This window comes from Babylonia areolata, chromosome 3, assembly GCF_041734735.1.
Source record: "Babylonia areolata isolate BAREFJ2019XMU chromosome 3, ASM4173473v1, whole genome shotgun sequence".
NCBI lineage: Eukaryota > Metazoa > Mollusca > Gastropoda > Neogastropoda > Buccinidae > Babylonia > Babylonia areolata.
This window is the reverse complement of record NC_134878.1, coordinates 40,673,325-40,692,187: the sequence shown is the minus strand read 5'-3', so window position 1 is coordinate 40,692,187 and position 18,863 is coordinate 40,673,325. Positions and strand designations below refer to the sequence as shown.

At 40.0% G+C, this 18,863-nt stretch overlaps 1 protein-coding gene across 6 annotated transcripts in view; it reads right to left on the bottom strand.

The window, feature by feature from the left end:
* The window catches only part of LOC143279985 (E3 ubiquitin-protein ligase RNF144A-like), a 53,712-nt gene extending 36,513 nt beyond the window's left edge, over nt 1-17,199 (bottom strand). Inside the window, exons 1-3 of one of the 6 annotated variants that reach the window (XM_076584384.1) lie at nt 17,103-17,199; nt 10,921-11,057; nt 2,100-2,250 (exon numbers count right to left, since the gene is read on the bottom strand). In XM_076584384.1, the coding sequence (XP_076440499.1) occupies nt 2,100-2,250; nt 10,921-10,937 (168 nt within the window). In that variant the 5' untranslated portion in view covers nt 10,938-11,057; nt 17,103-17,199. Of the gene's footprint in view, nt 1-2,099; nt 2,251-6,873; nt 6,910-10,920; nt 11,058-17,102 lie in introns of those variants that run through there. The other 5 variants (XM_076584387.1, XM_076584385.1, XM_076584388.1 and 2 more) reach the window with 5 other exon arrangements.
* Nucleotides 17,200-18,863: the final 1,664 nt, after the last annotated feature.

Genomic DNA, 18,863 nt, shown 5'->3' with positions numbered 1-18,863 from the left:
ACTGTATTGTATTGTATTGTGTTGTATTGCATTTCTATGTGTGAAATTCAGGCTGCTCTCCCCAGGGAGTGCGTCGCTACACTGAGAGCGCCACCCTTTCTTTTTTCTTTTTTTCCTGCCTGCAGTTTTTCATGTTTTCCTATCAAAGTGGATTTTTGACTCACTTGTGTAAACAAAGTGAGTCTATGTTTTAACCTGGTGTTTGGTTGTCTGTGTGTGTGTGTGTCTCTGTGTGTGTGTGTGTGTGTGTGTGTCCGTGGTAAACTTTAACATTGCCGTTTTCTCTGCAAATACTTTGTCAGCTGACACCAAATTTGGCATAAAAATCAGAAAAATTCGGTTCTTTCCAGTCATCTGGTTTAAAACAATATTGCACCTCTGGGATGGGCACAAAAATTTTTTTTTAAAAGAAGCCAAATTATATGCAAACTGAATTTACTGTTACATATATATTTTTTTTTTTTTTTTTTTTAATTCTCTAAACTTGACACTTTGATCTGATATTCTGACACAACAACAAGAGCAGTCATTTTTTATCATTTTTTGTTCAAACAGGAACTTCTTTTGCTAAGCATGGAAGTTATATTTATTTTGCATGTCTTTGGTGCTGATAGTAAAAAAGGGAAATTAATCTGTAATTAATGCTAGGGGGCTTAATTTGCTTTAAACTGATCTTTCTCATCTTAAACATTACATTTTGAAATTATACTCAATACATAAAAAAGATATATAAAAAGCTTGTGTGTTTTACTCTCAGTGTACAGGGCTTTCACTATGTTCATTCGCCCAAGAGGTCTTTTTCGGAAAATACTAAAATCAATACAACGAGTGGACTTTATAGATCTATTGGCTGAGCCCTGAAGGTCAAGGGCAAAAATCAATTGCGTACACATATTTATACATATTCAAAGCACATGCTCATAATCTTCGCGAACGCGAACGATGCCATTTTGTTTCAAGTTGTTGACCTGCTCGTTCAATCCTATATTCAATGGACAATACACAATAACATGTGATGGAAAGTTGGGGAAGGAGACCGTTAAATATTTATTCAGAGAAAGATTTGTGAACGCCTCATCACTTACTGGATTATGCCCCAAACTGCCATAAAAATATCCACAGAATCAGTTGGAATTCACAGTGAAAATTAATAAACCATCAGAGTTAATACCCTTGAATTGATGAAACGTAAAAATTTCCAGTCTGGACTTTTCTCAAAATGAAGTCCTTTTCACTTTGACGTTTAGAAGTACTTGTACTTGGCTGTACATGTTATTAGTTTAACAAAATACTCAATTTTCATATTAACTTTAAAACTATGATTGAACATAAAAGAGAAATTGAATCGACCCTGTCAACCGGGTGTAACTAAACTTGTACATCTATCTAGATCCAGAGAAAATGGCTAAATGTTGCAGTGTGATTGCAGGGATAGCCACATCTCCTTTACCGCGGACTTAAAAAGAATTTTTAATTGCCCTTAAAGATTTGTTGAAAGCCCAAGATACACCAGAATAATATGATTTAAACAGCGTTCTCGCTGCAAATACCGCAATCGATTTATCGCCCTTTAAAAAAGCATGTTTAAATGTTATATTTTTGAACGTCAGTTAAGGAGCCACAATAGTGTAATGGGTAAGACAGTTTCTTCTAACCCGAACACGCGGGGTTCGAATTTGCTGTTAGGGCTTTTTTTTTTTTTTTTTCTTTTAACCCGAAGCTTTATAATAACAAATACAGAACACATTTTAACAACTAGATTTTTTTTTTTAAAGTGTATCACAAGTGAGTCTTGAAGGCCTTGCCTCTCTTGTTCTACATAATTTTGCCAGGGACAACCCTTTTGTTGCCATGGCTTATTTTACCTGCACTAGGTGCATGCTGCACACAGGACCCCGGTTTATCATCTCAACTTAATGACTATATGTGTACATACAAACATGCATGCATACACAAACATATACACAGACACATTGACACTGAAGGTTATTTATTAGTACATTGACTTTGTAAACACATATGAACCAAAAATTAACTATCATATGTTAACGAATTTGAAGAATGAAGCACATGAAGCACACAAGCTTTAGAAAACTTACTGATTCACAGTACAGACACTTGCAGTCTTGCAATTCGTACAGCTCCTCAAGGGGTCGCTCACCAAGACACAACTTGCAGGTAATGAGGGGATCAATGGCCAAGTCCACAGAATTCTTGGATGCTGAGTACGTCGCCATGCCACTCACCTCCCTGACAAGCACAAAGTCAAATGTTCCCTTACTAGTAAACAAACAACATCAAACATCATCTTGACAGAAAACATACAATTCAAAAATCCTCTTGACAGAAAACAAACAACATCAAATACCTTCTTGAGAGTAAACAAACAGTAAACATCCTCTTGACTGTAAACAAAGAACTGAAGTTCCCAAAGTTAACAGAGCAGACATAGAATGTGTTGATACACACTGATACATTGTAAAAGCTCCAAACAAATTGTAAAACACACATTTTGAATGTTATGATCCAGTACTTTTTAGTTTTTGTCAAGCTCTGAACATTATCCAACTGTGTTTAATACAACAAGCAACAAAGAAATTATAAAGAATACTGACATAAATAAGAAAAACAATAATAAAATACAGGAAGAGATTTTTGACAGTTACACAGAACTTAACAGATTTCAACAGTCCTCCATTCTAAAATGAAAACTAGTAGCACAGAATTAAGCCCAGAAAACCTACTGTCAACAAGTCCAGCCAACTGTCACCAAATTCTGCACATTTTCAGAACAGAAGCAAGCATTCAGAGACCTGACAACAGCCACAGGCAAAATGAAGCTAATCATGTCAGCATCTGTTCAAATTAACCTGTCTTGGTTTCAGGCAGGTTACAAAAACACATCATTACTGTCAAATATAGACCTGGAGCACAGTTGATCATGCCTGCTGATGTGCCCTGCAGCATTATGGCTCTCCTGTCAGCCTTGGTCAGAGCAAAACAACCCACTCCATCCTAACACCTTAGGCAGAAATAATATTACATATTTTTTAATAGTTTTTCCATCCAGTACACTGTAATAAAAAACAACAACAAAAAAACAACAACACTGTTTTGCATCATAAGAGTGTGTAAATATTGTGTGGCCAGAACCAGACAACTAATGCATTTGTATTTGTATTTCTTTTTAGCACACCAGATTTCTCTGTGTGAAATTCGGGCTGCTCTTCCCGGGGAGAGCACATCACTACACTACAGCACCACCCCTTTTTTTTTTTTTTTTTGTATTTTGTATTTTTTCCTGCATGCAGTTTTATTTGTTTTTTCCTGTCAAAGTGGATTTTTCCAGGAACAACCCTTTTGTTGCCGTGGGTTCCTTTACATGCGCTAAGTGCATGCTGCACACGGGACCTCGGTTTATCATCTCATCCGAATAACTAGCGTCCAGACCACCACTCAAGGTCTAGTGGAGGGGGAGAAAATATCGGCAGCTGAGCCGTGATTCGAACCAGCATGCTCAGATTCTCTTGCTTCCTAAGCGGATGCGTTACCTCTAGGCCATCACTCCACCAGTGCTCAAATCATTCAACTGATAATAGAAATAATGTACAATCAAAAAATACCGGTATGTGTGTGTGTGTGTGTGTGTGTGTATGTGTGTGTGTGTGTGTCATATTATACAAACACACACACACACACACACACACAGAGTAAACTGTTGCAATACCGGCTACTCTGGGGGGAGTGGAGAGTCTGTATCTATCTAATGTCCGCTATAGCCGACACATTGGGTATAACGGCCACTGCTAGCCTCGTGGACACTATATCCAATATCTCCGGATATTACACAACAGAAAGATTTTGGTTTATCCAATGTTCTCAGACAGCACGCAGTGTATGCATATGCTTACTGTGTATTGTTGATATAAGCAGCTATTTCCTATGCTCTCTGTGGTGTGTGTTTGTGTGTCTAACATTTCTCATTTTCAATTTTATGAATCCTGACTATAAAATGTTATTTATACTTAATAACTCAGCATTGGTCCAACATGCATTTTGTAAAGTTCTGTGTTTACATGTGCAAATTTAAAGGCAATGGTTTGTTATTGTTGTTTCAATGGTGGCTGCAGTTGTAATGTACAGACAGAGAGACAGACAGTAAAAGAGGGATTGAACGGGGAGAGAGAGAGAGAGATTTCACAAGTGTTTGTGTCTGGTGAATTTTGTTATGATGTTGAAAAACATGAACGACACAATATATCAACAATAAAAACACAACAATACAAATCAAAATACATGTAATCGTCACAATGTTTTAAACACAAAGTTCTAAAAGACAGAATGAATATGCACGGTACATATATATTTCATCTTTAATTAACTCAGTCATCGAAACGAAGCAAAACACAGGCCCAGTATATCAACTGAAGAGGACTCTGGGCATGTACTAATATTTAATTTTCAATGAAATCAGTCACTCAATGGCACGAAATAAATGAAGAAATTAGATGCAATAATGCTCAATGAAATCAGTCATTAAACGAAAAAGAAAGCAGGTCTAATATACACAGTAAAGAGGGCCCTGGACATATATTTTAGTTAAATCAATCATTAAACAAATATAAATTAGGTCCAATACACCCAGTAAAGAGGGCACTGGACATGCATTTTAGTTAAATCAGTCATTAATCAAAATATAAATTATGTACAATGCACTCAGTAAAGAGGGCTCTGGACATGCACTTTAGTTAAATCAGTCATTAATCAAAATATAAATTACGTCTAATATACACAGTAAAGAGGGCACTGGACATGCATTTTAGTTAAATCAGTCATTAATCAAAATATAAATTACGTCCAATGCACTCAGTAAAGAGGGCACTGGACATGCATTTTAGTTAAATCAGTCATAAAGCAAAATATAAATTAGGTCCAATGCAATCCGTAAAGAGGGCTCTATCTGGATATATTTTTAGCTGAATCATTAAACAAAATATAAAATTTAGGTCTAATATGATCAGTAAAGAGGGTACACAACTGGGTATGTATACCACTTTAGTTAATTAAATTAGTCACAGTTGAAATTAGGTTCTATACACTCACTGACTAGGGCTCTGGGCCCTGAACATGGGGAAATGGGATGCAGCAAGTCAGTTTCTTGGTCAAAACTTAAAAGTCCGCCTTATTTGTCATCATTCTTCATCCTTTGCACCTGTTGCCTGAGATCAAGAACTATGGACTCATAACTGATGATGATTACTGGTGCAGGAATTTGACAACTGCACATGGAAACTGATGGTGCAATAAGTTCATAATGGTTGCTGTTAGTGTTGCACAGTGTCAACTTCACAAGACTTTCTCAACTAATGCTGAGCTTGAGTGGAGAGAATAGAAGCCATGGCCACCTGGTGCCGGTTTCTTACTACTGGGAATTGGGGTCAGCATGTACACCTCCCACTTGCCCAACTTCTGCATTTCCCTCACATGTTGTGACGCCACCATCAATGTACTAAGCAAACACTCCAGGGTGTTGGTCAATCAAATCACAAACTGTCACTTGGTATGGAAGCCTTCTGTGCCATGCAGTTCCTTCGAGAGACAGCCGAAGAAACAACTGCCATCACCTCTGACATAGTCCACCTGTCTTTCCATGCTGGACAGTACTGGAGTCATGCTGAAATAGACTCAGTAGGGGGAAGAGGAGTCAAGCACTAATCATACAGTGACATTGTTCTCTTAGTACACAAATGGAGAAGCAACAAGAAGGGGAGGAGAATGGGTAGGAGGGGGAGAAGGAGTAGGGGTGGGAGGAAAAGGGAAAGATTTGGAGAGCAAGGAGATGGGTTAGGAAGAGAAAGGGATGGAGTGGGGAGTTAAGGGGTAGAGTGAGGGGATGGGGTAACAGGAGGAAGTAATGGAGGAGAAGGGGTATGATGAGGTTTGCTTCCTCTGAATTAAGCATTTAGTGATCATTCCAGGAAAGAAGGCAACAAAAGATTAGTGCAGAGACAGACATATGGCTATGGTTAATATGGAGGGGAGAACTGATGGAAAGCATGAAAGGATAGAGGTAATAACAGAGCAAGAAAGAGAGAAGAAAAAGTGATAGTGGAGGGAGGTTAAAAACACATATTACATGGAACTGTATTTTATATTTATTTTATTTGAAATTGAATCATGAATTTCAATGACAGATGCACCCAAGCAATCTTTCCAGGAAAGGAGGCAACAAAACATTTGGAATTGTATTTTATATTTATTTTGCTTTGCCTTTGAGTTTGATTTATTTTGCTTAATATTATCATGTCTCTTTCTTTTAAGTCAGCTTCCAGCGAAATACCCATGGCACTACATCTGAAAATGAGAATGGTTGCACAAGGTCAGTTACTATATTAACACTTTCAGGTGCAACTGTAAGTGTTACACAAACTGCATGGTGTGGACAGCCTTTCTCGCAAAGCAGTATTTCTAGACCATAGTGTTAGCCCCTGACCTTGTAGTAAAAGAATAATGGATCTCAGTTCATTGCTTGTGATATCTGACAATTTATCAGAATTATTAGGTACTCCTTGGGACGGGACTACTCCCGACTAGGCGCCATCAGCGATGTCTGACACAACACTATATCCACAGAGAAGACTCCTGGCTGGGGAAGGGATCCATGATGGTATGCATGATGTCCAGTATATACATAGTTATATGCTCCTGGGGATGTGAAAAAGCAATGTCCAGTACAACCAATGTCCCAAATATCCAATGACTTTTAAGTCATGATGATGAAATAGATATACTTATATAGCACCTGCCCTCAGTCCAAGACCAAGCTCTAAGTGCATTACAAACTCAGGGTCATTCACACAACAGGCTGCCTACCTGGGTAGTGCCAACTGACAGCTGCCATTGGGCGCTCATCATTCGTTTCCTGTGTCATTCAATCAGATTTCAGGCATGCACACAAATACACTCAGACAGACATGTAACATTTTAGTCATATCAAAGAAGGCCTTCCGCCAGGTAATTTTTTTTTACTATGATGATATAAGCAATGTTCGGTACAACCAGTGGCCAGTATAGTTTCTTAAACTGGTTGTGCCTCTGTGTGTGTGTGTGTGTGTATTATGTGTGTCAGGACAATAATGTTAATAATATACTGTCATCAATATACATATTATGCTTATGCCAGGAGCAGGATGCAGCTCTGCGAAAACAATAAAAAAGAAGAAGAAGAAAAGAGAAAAGTTGCTATATATGAACTATCTATATGATTATACTGTTGCTTTTGACTGGCTGCAAAAGCATATCATTGAAGAAAAAATGTTACAAGTGAAAGAACATCAATCACATCACAGTAACCACACTGACAATATGGTTTTGATGCTATTTTCCTGAATAATAAAGGACGTTTTAGTCTTTACAACCCAATAATGTATTCTAGAGTTTCATTTTGACTGAAATCAAGTCACAAGTCCATTACACTCTCTGACTCTACCTCCCTCTTTGTGTGTGTGTGTGTGTGTGTGTGTGTGTGTGTGTTTTCATATGTGTGCGTGAGAGAGAGAGAGAGAGAGAGAGTGTGTGTGTGTGGTATGGTAGGGTGTGCTGTGTTGTGTTGTGTTGTGCTGTGCTGTGCTGTGTTGTGCTAGAAGGGCACAGATGACAGGACAGAAAAAGAAAAAAATCACACACAGAGTCCAAAAAATTATGCTGACCAGTCGTGTTAAGTTGTCTGTATGTGTTTAAGTCTGTTAGTCTATCTTGCATAATGTGAGTGTTAATCTGCACATATGCTGTCTAGATTTCTCTTTAAAAAGGTCCACAAAACACTAAGTGCGTGGAATCCCACCCTTTAACCCGTTCCCTCCCTACAAGACATCAGCGGATGTCCTACACAAAATGTTGCCTTAGTGTCTATAAGCTGTTCACTGATGTCCTGCATCTATTCTGATTGGTATAATAAACTCAAAACAGAATCTGAATGGTTAGTTTAATTTAACCACTTCAGCACCAGAGAATTTTGTACAAAAAAAAGTGATCCCTTGCCAGGGAATTCTGACGATTTGGGAGATTTTTTTTTTTTAAATTCTAGTACAAAAACCAGGTTAGATAAAGAAAGAAAGTAAACGTTTTTAAGAAGGAAAATGAATGTAGATTCTGAATCTGGTCTTTTTTCCCCCAATTAATTTGATTGTAGATAACTGTTCAGGCATTTGATAGTGAAGATTTTTTTTTTTTTTTTTTTGGTGCAACAAAAAAGTGTATTTCCACCTCCACAGAATGACATTCATAAAGAAAACAAACAAAACACAGCTGGAAATAGCATGCCTATCATCAGAATATACCTGTCCCGGCAGTACACACTGAAATAACAGTTCACTGATGTCCAACTGCCACACCCTCTGACTGGCATTCAACCTATCATCTTACATCACTCCTCTCCCTCTCCTCCCAACTTCCAATGCTGTCTGATTGGACAGATGGACTGAACCAGCATCAAATGAACTGTCAGTTTCATCACTCTTGTTGCCATTCAGTTTTGTCTCTGTTGTTGCCATTTGCCTTCGTGCTAAACGAATCATCAGACAGGATAGATCCTTCTCCATCATTGTAGCTATCCATAATCATAAGCACAGCTTGCAAAATCATGCCAATCCATTGACTGGGACCACTTTCTTTACTGGACAAAGTTTTCAACGCTTTTTTTTTTTTTTTTTTGCATATGATATAATGCAATCCTCTTTCTAAACATGTTCCATGTGGTCCTGTCTTCTATCTGACTTTGCTAATTTAAATAGTGTTTTTATAATCCAGAAGTACATCAAATTCAGAGTCTGTGTATGTCCATTAAACCAAATTCCAATGAAGGAAAAATCGGAACATATATATATACGTATATATGAAATCAATGTATAATTTCTGTTGGTCCCCTTTACGTTTATAAATGTAATTGTAAAACAAAATTAAAGTGTGTTCTTAAAACAATTATAAACCAATGTTTTTTCCTCAGACATTCTTATCTGTGCAGAGCAGCTGAAGGAGAAAAAGATCCTGAAGCACACTTGGGATACCATTCAGAGACTGGCCCGAAACAGACAAGAGCGGCAGTTCTATTTTGCTGCCCTACATGCCAGGGGGCGTAATGGGCAGTAAGTAAGTACTTCTTATCTACTATACAATAGTCTCCAACAACATTGCTCACATGTAACATGACCCATATAATGTCACAGCTAAAGTCAACATGTCACAAGGATGCACTACCTCTGGCTGTCCACACTTGACAAATCACTGTTAATCAGAATCACTTGGTCACCCCTGAAAACAAAGTGTGGCTCCCTAAATGGCGAGGTAAAAACAGTCATACAAGTAAAAACCCACTCATTCACATACGAGTGAACTTGGGAGTTACAGCCCACAAATGAGGAAGGAGAGTCACTTGCTGTTTACCACTTGTCAGTCTTTCATCTCATTACTGATTATATTTTAATCCCTATACCACAGACAGGATGGAAGGGCAGGCATGAGGACAGATGTATTACTATATTAGTCTGAGAATCTCTCTCTCTCTCTCTCAGTCCACCCTTCCCTTCTTAATCTGTCTCTAAGAGTCTCCGTGCATCTGTCTTCTCTCTAAGTCTCTGTGCATCTGTCTCCCTCCACACCCTTCCCCTCAGGCCCTCTGCCTTTCCCATCACACACACACTATACATTTTCATTATTTAGAACTCTTCTTGATTTGTTGATAAAATGCTTGGGTTGAAAAGGAAATGTGACAAATGTACGTTTGATAGTCAATGTCATTTTTATGAAATTCATCTTCAGTTTTCTGGTGTATATAGTATCTGTACATAGATTGTACATAAAATGCTTGTGTCCAATGTAATAACCATTCTGCATGTTAGATGACAGGCTGTTGTCATGTTGGGTCTGCATGAACAAAAATGCTGAGCAAAACTAACCACTGGGGCAAAGTGGTTAGAGCTGCAGACTGATGGCTGGAAGAACAAGGGTTCAAGCCCCAACAGAAGTGGGATTTTCCTAACCTCCAGCTGACTCTACCCAGAGTTGAGTGTGCTATGGGCTTAAAATGGGATGACAAAGCCAAGTGTCCTCCTCTTCACAGATGAGTCTCTGGGAGTGTTGCCTGCCTAACACTGTAGGCATGTGTATCTCAGGGCGTGGCTGACACCATGGAATAGCATGAAAGAAATCATAGCACAACCTTGTCATGCAGTCCCCAACATAAACAGACCTCTACAGCAGCATTGTCATCATCCTCACTTCATCATCAGTAGAGAAAAAAAAAAGTCCATAATTCCATTCCATTTCATGCCCTGCTGACATCAATCTTCCAAATTTCCCCTCAGTTTCCATGCCTGTGATGAGTTCCTTTCAAAGTCTTTGGGATCTGCTGATTTATGGGAGACTGTTGTGGTTTATGGGAGAGGTGTTGGTCTTCTCTCCAGTAGCAACAATCAATCATCTGGCTCCACCATAATGATTATTGTCATCATTATTGTCTTCAGTAGGCAATGTCTGAAGAGTTTGATCTGAACAGACAATATAGAACACCACTGAAGTGACTCCTCATGACCTAACATTGAAAGCTTGTATAAAATACTGGCACTGGGACTGCAGCAGTAAAATCTGGGCGTGACTGTGTATAGAGTATGGGGCACTCAAGATAAGCAGCACTGGAGTAATGCCACTGGAACAGCGCAGAACAGACCAAACAGGATTTTTTTTTTAAGTTAACTGACCAGTTATAAAAGACTGCTAAAAAAACCAAAAAAAACCAAAGAAAACCCCACTTATTCACCGCCCCCATCCTTCTCTATAATGTGTGTGTGTGTGTGTGTGTGTGTGTGTGTGTGTGTGTGTGTGTGTGTGTGTGTGTGTGTGTGTGTGTGTGTGTGTGTGTGTTACCTTGAGGAACTCGCCATACAGCACTACAGTTCACGCCAGGCCCTGACCTGGAACCCCCGGGGGAGAAGAAAGAATGAACGGCCCAAGAACAGCTGGAGGCGGGACACTGCAGCAGATCGAAAGAGGCTGGGATCAAGCTGGAGGGATGCAGAAAGGACAGCCCAAGTCAAGTTTGGTGGAGAAACATCGTTGATGGCCTATGTTCTCCAGGGAGCGAAGGGCCTAAGCGTATGTGTGTGTAGTGTTTGTGTGTGTGTGTGTGTGTGTGTGTGTGTGTGTGTGTGTGTGTGTGTGTGTGTGTGTGAGCACATGTGCATGCATGTGTGTTTATCAATTTTACGGATTTCCACATGTCCATTTGTGATATTTGTGTGCGTGTCTGTGTGCATGTGTTGCTCCATGTTTCAAATCAACACCGTATGTGTTTGCATCTCTCAAGCCTGGTTAACAAGGGTGATTTTATAATGAACAGAAACACAGAATAGACCCATGTTACAAAGTCTAGAATAAAAATGAATTTCCATACTGTTGAAATATGCATTTCCTTGTTTTCACATTTATTTGCCTGTACTTTTATTCTTGCTTTGTTAAAACTGTTGTTTGTTCATTTCTTTGTATAATTTACTCTCATCAGCAGTCTTTTTGTCTCAGTCTTCATGTACATTCACAAGCACATGTGCACATATGCCTACATGCACACATGTGAGCATGCACTTGTGCGAGCGTGCAAATACACACACACTCACGTATGTCTATAGATACACAATAATGATAACTGTTTATTTCTACTGTGCCTTTCATCAATATATACAATGAATGATGCTCAAGGCAGACCACATGAGTAAAATATATAACAAAAATAAACATTTTACATAAAAATCATAACAAAAATAAACATTTTACATAAAAATCATAATCACAAGTATACATTTCTTTAACTATTTCATGTTTACAATGTACAGTAACCTCCATGAAACACCCACCATCATTAAGACATTAACTCTGAAGGTAACATTAACAAAAACTCCCCCTCCCCCATGTTGCCAACCCAATCCCACACCAATCCTCCCCCCCCACCCCCAACAAGAAGAAATATCCTTAGTTTACACAGTGTTCGTTTTCGATGCTGTTTAATTTTGTTCTTTTACATGTTTACCATTGCACTTTGTGTATTATATTGTATTGTACTGTACTGTACTGTATTCACAGTATTGTATTGTATTGTGTAACCAGTAGTGGCTTCTATGTGTCTTTTTTATTTTTATCCCAAAAGCTCTCCACATTGCTGTCACACAGTGTTAAATATTTGAATGTGCATTATTTTACACATAAATTCATATAATCATTTATTCATTCTGTTATCATTATCCTTGTCAATCATCATTAAACAAAACATTCTTAAAGTGTGACCCTTATAACATACCTGAGAGGCTATGTCAGATTTTGTGAGAATGACAGCATCAATATAATTTTTCAGAAAGAAAAATGGCTAGATGTTCAAGACTGAATTTCAACCAAATACTGTATACAGTTTATTGCATTTTCACTGTCAAAGAAAAACACACGTCTAGTACTGTAATTCAAATGAGCATTTTTAACAGATTTTCATTTAAATCAATCATTTGTGTGTCACAGTATCATGTGACAATTTTGTTCATAGAAAGCCATGAAGTGGTGAATCAACTCACTACGTTAAGGAGGGACGTGAGGTTTCTGCTCGAAGAAATAAAAAAAAAAAGGGTGTACGCAGTATGAAAGATTCATTCAAAAGTGATAAGAAACTCTAGGGAGAGCTGGACAGTACAAGGTCTTAAGAGAAGAAGCCCCCCTCAGTCAAGTGTTTCGGCCTTTAACTCCTTACATTCCAGGTCATGACTCCTGGATGCCCTTGCATTGCCACCATTTTTTTTTCCTGGTCCTCAGCAGGTTCGAACCTTCAGGGTGGTCACCACTTCAGGACTGAGTCAATTTTTCTGGCAGGTGTTTTAACCACTGAGGTATTGTACGCCCTGTTTGAGTAGGGAAATTTAATCCTTATGAAGTTTACTTTCATTCCTCCTCGACCAGATCCAGCTGGAACTCTTTTCTGCTGCTTCTGCCATTGCCTTGAGAGCCTGTGTCCTCTCTCTGCCAGAAATCGACAGCTGTTTCATAAGGCTGTAGGCGGATGCATTCACAAACCCTCTTGCACCAATCTCTATGCCGAGGACTTTGGCTTGGAAGCCAGATTCTCTCAGGCTGCAGGCTAGACAAGCATATTCTCGGTCTTGTAGATGTGGGCTTCCTCTATTCTGCTTTCATATGGCACAGTGAGCTCAATCAAAATTGCTTGTTTTGTTGCTTTGAAGTGGGATTATTATGTCAGGTATCATGCCGCTCTTGATGATGATTTCTGGGTGTTCCTTCCCTTCTAGTAGGTCAACTGTGCATTCTCAATCTTCGGCACCATCAAGCAGCCCACATTTCCATGCTCTGGACGTTACAGCTGTTCCTGGCCAGACTTTACTGCCTTCTGCAGAGCGGAATTCTACTGGAACTTCTGGTGGGGTTGGCGCTTCTTGTACCAGTGCTCACCACATGTGCAGTTTCTTTTAGCACTTGGTTGTGCCTCCATGTGTACCGTCCTTGGCTCAAAGCCACTTTGCATGAGCTGAGGACATGTTCCACTGTTTGTTTGCCATGGCAGAGTGGGCACGCAGGGTCATCTGCTTTCCTCCATTTCACCAAGTTTGTATTTGAGGGAAGGAGGTCGTACACAGATCTTAGGATGAAGCTGATCCTCAGAGGGGCCATGTTCCACATGTCGCTCCAGCTGAGGTTCCTTTGGAGTGCATTTTCCCATGTTGTCCACTGCCCCTACTGGCCTTGCTGGACTGCCTTCTGGACTCTTTTATCATCCTCTTCCTTCTTGATCTCCTGTATGATCATGTCTCTTTTTGCTTTCCCCCTTTGCCTTGGACCACCATTCCATCTTTGTTGATCCCAGGCCCTGTCTCTTGGTTTGGGTGTGTCCTATTATTTCCTTCATCTTAAGACTTTCTTTTGCTGCAATGACCGCTTCCCTGACCTTCCATTTTCTGCCAGTCTTCAGCTTGGGTTGGTTGGATCTCACAATACTGTCTCCTGAGTCTTTGAGCATGCTGAGAAGTCTTGCCTTCCCTACCTTGTATTCTTCAACAAGGGATTTCAGAGGTAGCCTCAACTTTGCTTGGTGACAGTCGAGTGCTACGTCAGTGAGACCAGGTGGGACACCAAGCCATTTGCGTGTGTACTTGTTGATCTTTGCCTCAGTTGACCTGACTGTGCTACAGCTGATATATATCAGGAGAGGCCACAGGAGCTTTGGTATCACTATCAGCATAGACTGTAGGCACTACACTTTGTATTTGCCAGGAAGGCCACACTGGTCTATGATATGCAGGCCTTCTTCTGCTGTCTGCTTGGTTTCCTTTCCTCTTTTTGGATCTTTCAGGGAATCATCATACCATCTTCCAAGGCTCTTGACTGGTTCATCTGACAATGTTGGAATGGCTTGATTGGCTACAGTGAATGTGACCATTTCAGCTACCTTTCCTTTACGCAGTGAGAGGCTCCGTGGTTTCTTTGGTTTGAAGTTCATCCTGGCTGAGGCAACTAGCTTCTCCAACCGCTTCAATATTTCATGGGTGTCATCCTCTTTTGTTGAAAGGACTGTTGTATCATCCATGAAGGCTTTCAAAGGAGCTATCTGGTATCTGTTACCGAGGTTGGCTTGATTGGTTCCCTTCAATGAGGCCTTCAAGACAACTTCCATTGCCAGTACGAACAGAATTGGAGAAATTGCACAGCCAATGGTTATGCCCACTTCCAGCCCACGGTTATGCCCAAAATAAATCAATTGTGAGTAAAGTAACAGCGTTCAACAAGAAATCAACTTTATAGCCACACTAATAATAACAGTAATGAGCAGAAAAATGCGAGAAATACAGACAGATTTTTAAAGAATGGGGCTTGAGAGATAGATCTACAGATCTCAGTTCTGTCTATGCCATACTGGACTAATTTTCAGGGTATCAAAACCAGGCCAATCAAGAAATCACAGGACTCCCCAAGGATAACCCCAACCAATCTGAAGATAAAAAAATTCACTCTGTCTAAATGTTTGGATATTGGCAGAGCATATCAACATCCATACAGCAGTCACAATCCATAAGTACAGGACAAGAGTCATCACTGATCAGGCATGCAAGTTAATAGACTGCAGCATACAAAATACAAGGCTCAGAAGAAAAAGGTGTGGAAAAAGTCTTGTGCAAGGAAGAAAAGACTGTCCTACCAAAGATGCTGAATGCCAAAAACAGTTCTAAAAAAAGGGTCATTATGCTGTGATGTCCAAGACCAAAAAGACAGTCAAACATGTCAAAAATGAGCAGCAGATGAGTTTGTCTTGGGTTCAATTCTAACTGAAGAAAAAGTAACAGATTACATTGGAGCTGTTCATTACAAAAAAGACATATGGCATGCAAAAACCATTACCATGGGAAAACCTGTCAAACACAGAGTAGATACTGGTGCAGACATGACACTTGTGCCTTATATTTTTTTCAATAATTCACAGCTGATAAAGAAAACATTTAAAAAAAAGTTTGGACTAGTCACTAGGGCAGGATCAGCTAAAAGTAAATGGCACAGTTCATGCAACACTTTCAACTGAGACTTCTGCAGAACAGGATATGTATGTCATCACTGACTTGAAAGAGTTTCTGTTAGGAAAACTTGCTATTGAAGCCCTATACTTGTTGGAAAGGGTGAATAACTCAGTAACTGAATAAGGTACACCAGAAAGAAGATAGTCAAACAGAATTTCTCAATTTATTTACAGGTACAGGCAAAAGGAAATTTAATACAAAATCATTTTAAACAAAGATGCATGACCACTCTCAATTGCTGTTCCTGATCATAATCCAATCCCAACCAGACAAAGTAGATGATGAACTCGAACAAATGGAAAAGCAGAATATAATCAGGCCAATCAGTGAGCCAACAGTTTGGTGTGCTCCCATCACTGCTGTTACAAAGGCAAATGAAAAAAATCAGAACATGTGTGGATTTGACAAAACTCAATGAAAGCGTAAGTACTCAGAGAACAATTTCCCCCTGCTACATCCGATAAACACCTGGCACAACTTTCTGGAGCTATTGTATTCAGTAGATCAGATTGCAACAGTGGACTGGATGAAGTCTCAGAAGCTGACAACCTTCATTATTCCATATGGAAGGTTTGCTTTCAAATGTCTTTCTTTCAGAATTTGTTCAGGACCTGAAATATTTCAGACAGAAATAACCCACATTCTCTCAGGGATACCAGACGTCATGTGTGACAATGTTGATGTACTGATAAGTTAAAAAGTTAAAAAGAAAAACGATGAATGACTCCAAACAGTCCTTCACAAAATGAAAGATGCTGGAAGGACCCTCAGTTAAAAAAAAAGAAAAAAAGTCTTTGCTGTTGACATCTCAACTCTAGTGCTCCATAAAAATCATCACCTCTTTAGGATTTCTTGTCATGCCATATTCAGACAGTTTAAAGATCTTGATTAGGTTGACAAACTGCTGAAAACTTCTTAAAATCCATCTTTTTTTTCTTTTAAAAAAAAAAAATCTTCTGGATGTTCATACTGATCTTCAATCACTATATAGTATATACACCAAAGAGAGAAAAAAAAAGAGAGAAGAGAACCCTATCATACTGTTTTTCTTTGTGATCCAGTTAATGTAGCCGCTCCAACTTATACTGACGTACTGTGTAATGTCAACACAGGTGTAGCATTGATCTGTTACTGTTGATACTGTTCCTGTGTCAGTGTGTGGCCTTTCGTTTTGCAAAATATTTGATGGTATTCCTTGATCTGAAGCACACAAGGAAGTGATCTGACGATGAACCAGTGTCCTGAACAGAATCAATTCATTAATTTTGAAAGTAATGAACAATAACAAACATTGTGATTTGACCATAATTATTTCATTGATGTTATCGAGTAATCGAGAACTCAACCTTTACTTTGCGCCTGTGAAATACAGGCTGCATCAAAGAAGCTGTCAAGTGCCCATTTCTTACATCATTCTGGTCAAAATCGATTATTCATCTATCTATAATTCATAGAATATGTGTAGATGACAGTACTAACGACAGTTATTCTTACCTTTCTTTGACAATTCCTTCCGAACACAAGAAAGACTAAAATATTTGTAAACACATCTCTTGCAGACTCGGTCTCCGAAATCTCGGGCTTGAAAAACCTGGACTGGATGCATAGGTGTTCGTTTTCAAGGAGGCGTCAAAGAACGCGGACTGACCTTTTCACGTTAGGCCTACATCAGACATACTTTATGTTCGTTTCATACGGAGGGCAGGGGCTTGGATATCAGATCAATGCATAGACCTAATGCACTGCTTATGTTCGAGAACTTACACATAAAAGTTATCTACATAGGAATGAAAGACTAGATGAACGCCGATATAACTACTCAATGTGAAATATAATATAATATAATATAATATAATATAATATAATATAATATAATATCTATCCATAAGACGCAGTTGCGTTGCACTGCCGGCGGCGCCACAGCCTGTAGTATGATGCATGCGTTTGTAGTGCTTTGTGTATTGAGACGAGCTAAGCGGGGGCCTACTCCGCAAGGGCACAGCATGGACATGGGGCGACCAACAAGAGGCAGCCTTTCAAGAAACAAAACGCCTCCTCACCTCTACACCAGTCCTTGCTCACTACAGCCCCGACCGAGAGACAACCATTGCAGCTGATGCTTCCAACACAGGGATCGGGGCAGTGCTCTACCAAACACAAGACAATGGCACACGACGACCCATCTGCTTCATTTCAAGATCACTCACAGACGCAGAGAAGAATTACGCAGTCATCGAAAAGGAAGCCCTGGCAGCTACTTGGGCCTGCGAGAGACTGAGGGAATACGTCTTGGGACTGAAGTTTACCCTGGAAACAGACCACATGCCATTGATCCCCTTGCTCAACACAACAGAACTACACAAGATGCCACCACGGATCCAACGTTTTCGCCTCCGTCTCATGCGATATGACACCAAAGTCACCCATGTGGCAGGAAAAAATCAGATCACAGCAGATGCGCTGTCACGCGCACCAGTTTCGCTACCCGACAAAAATGACGTCAACCTTATTGATGATACAACTGCACATGCCCAACAGTGCATCAACATCCTCCCAGCATCAGCCGAAAAGTTACATCGAATACGGCAATCACAAACAGCTGACCCAGAAATCACCGAAGTTCGCAAGTACTGCACCAATGGCTGGCCCGTCTACTTACCTCACTCTCCACTTCTCCAGCAATACTGGACCAACAGACAGCACTTCACAGTCGTTGATGACCTGCTACTCTTTGATGATCGCATCGTCATTCCCCGCGACATGAGAATGGACATCCTCAACCACCTACATGAAGGACACCAGGGCATCACTAAAACCCGTGCCTTGGCCTCATCTTCAGTTTGGTGGCCTTCCATCTCCTCCCAGATAGAAGAAATGGTCAGCAAATGCCGCACCTGCGCAATACACAGGCCAGCCCAAAAAGAGCCATTACTTCCCTCTTCCTTCCCCGAACGCCCGTGGTCCAGAGTCGGGATGGACCTCTTTGAACATGATGGCAAAATGTACATCATCATCATTGACTACTATTCTCGATGGATTGAGATTCGACCCTTAGAAAAAACATCAAGCGCTCACACCATCGTCAGGATCAAGAGTGTTTTTGCAGCCCATGGCATACCAGACGTTGTTATTTCTGACAACGGTCCACAGTTCGCCAGCACAGAATTCAGGGCGTTTGCAGCAGATTACGGCTTCACCCACACCACGAGCTCACCACGGTACCCCCAGAGCAATGGTGAAGCAGAGCTCGCAGTC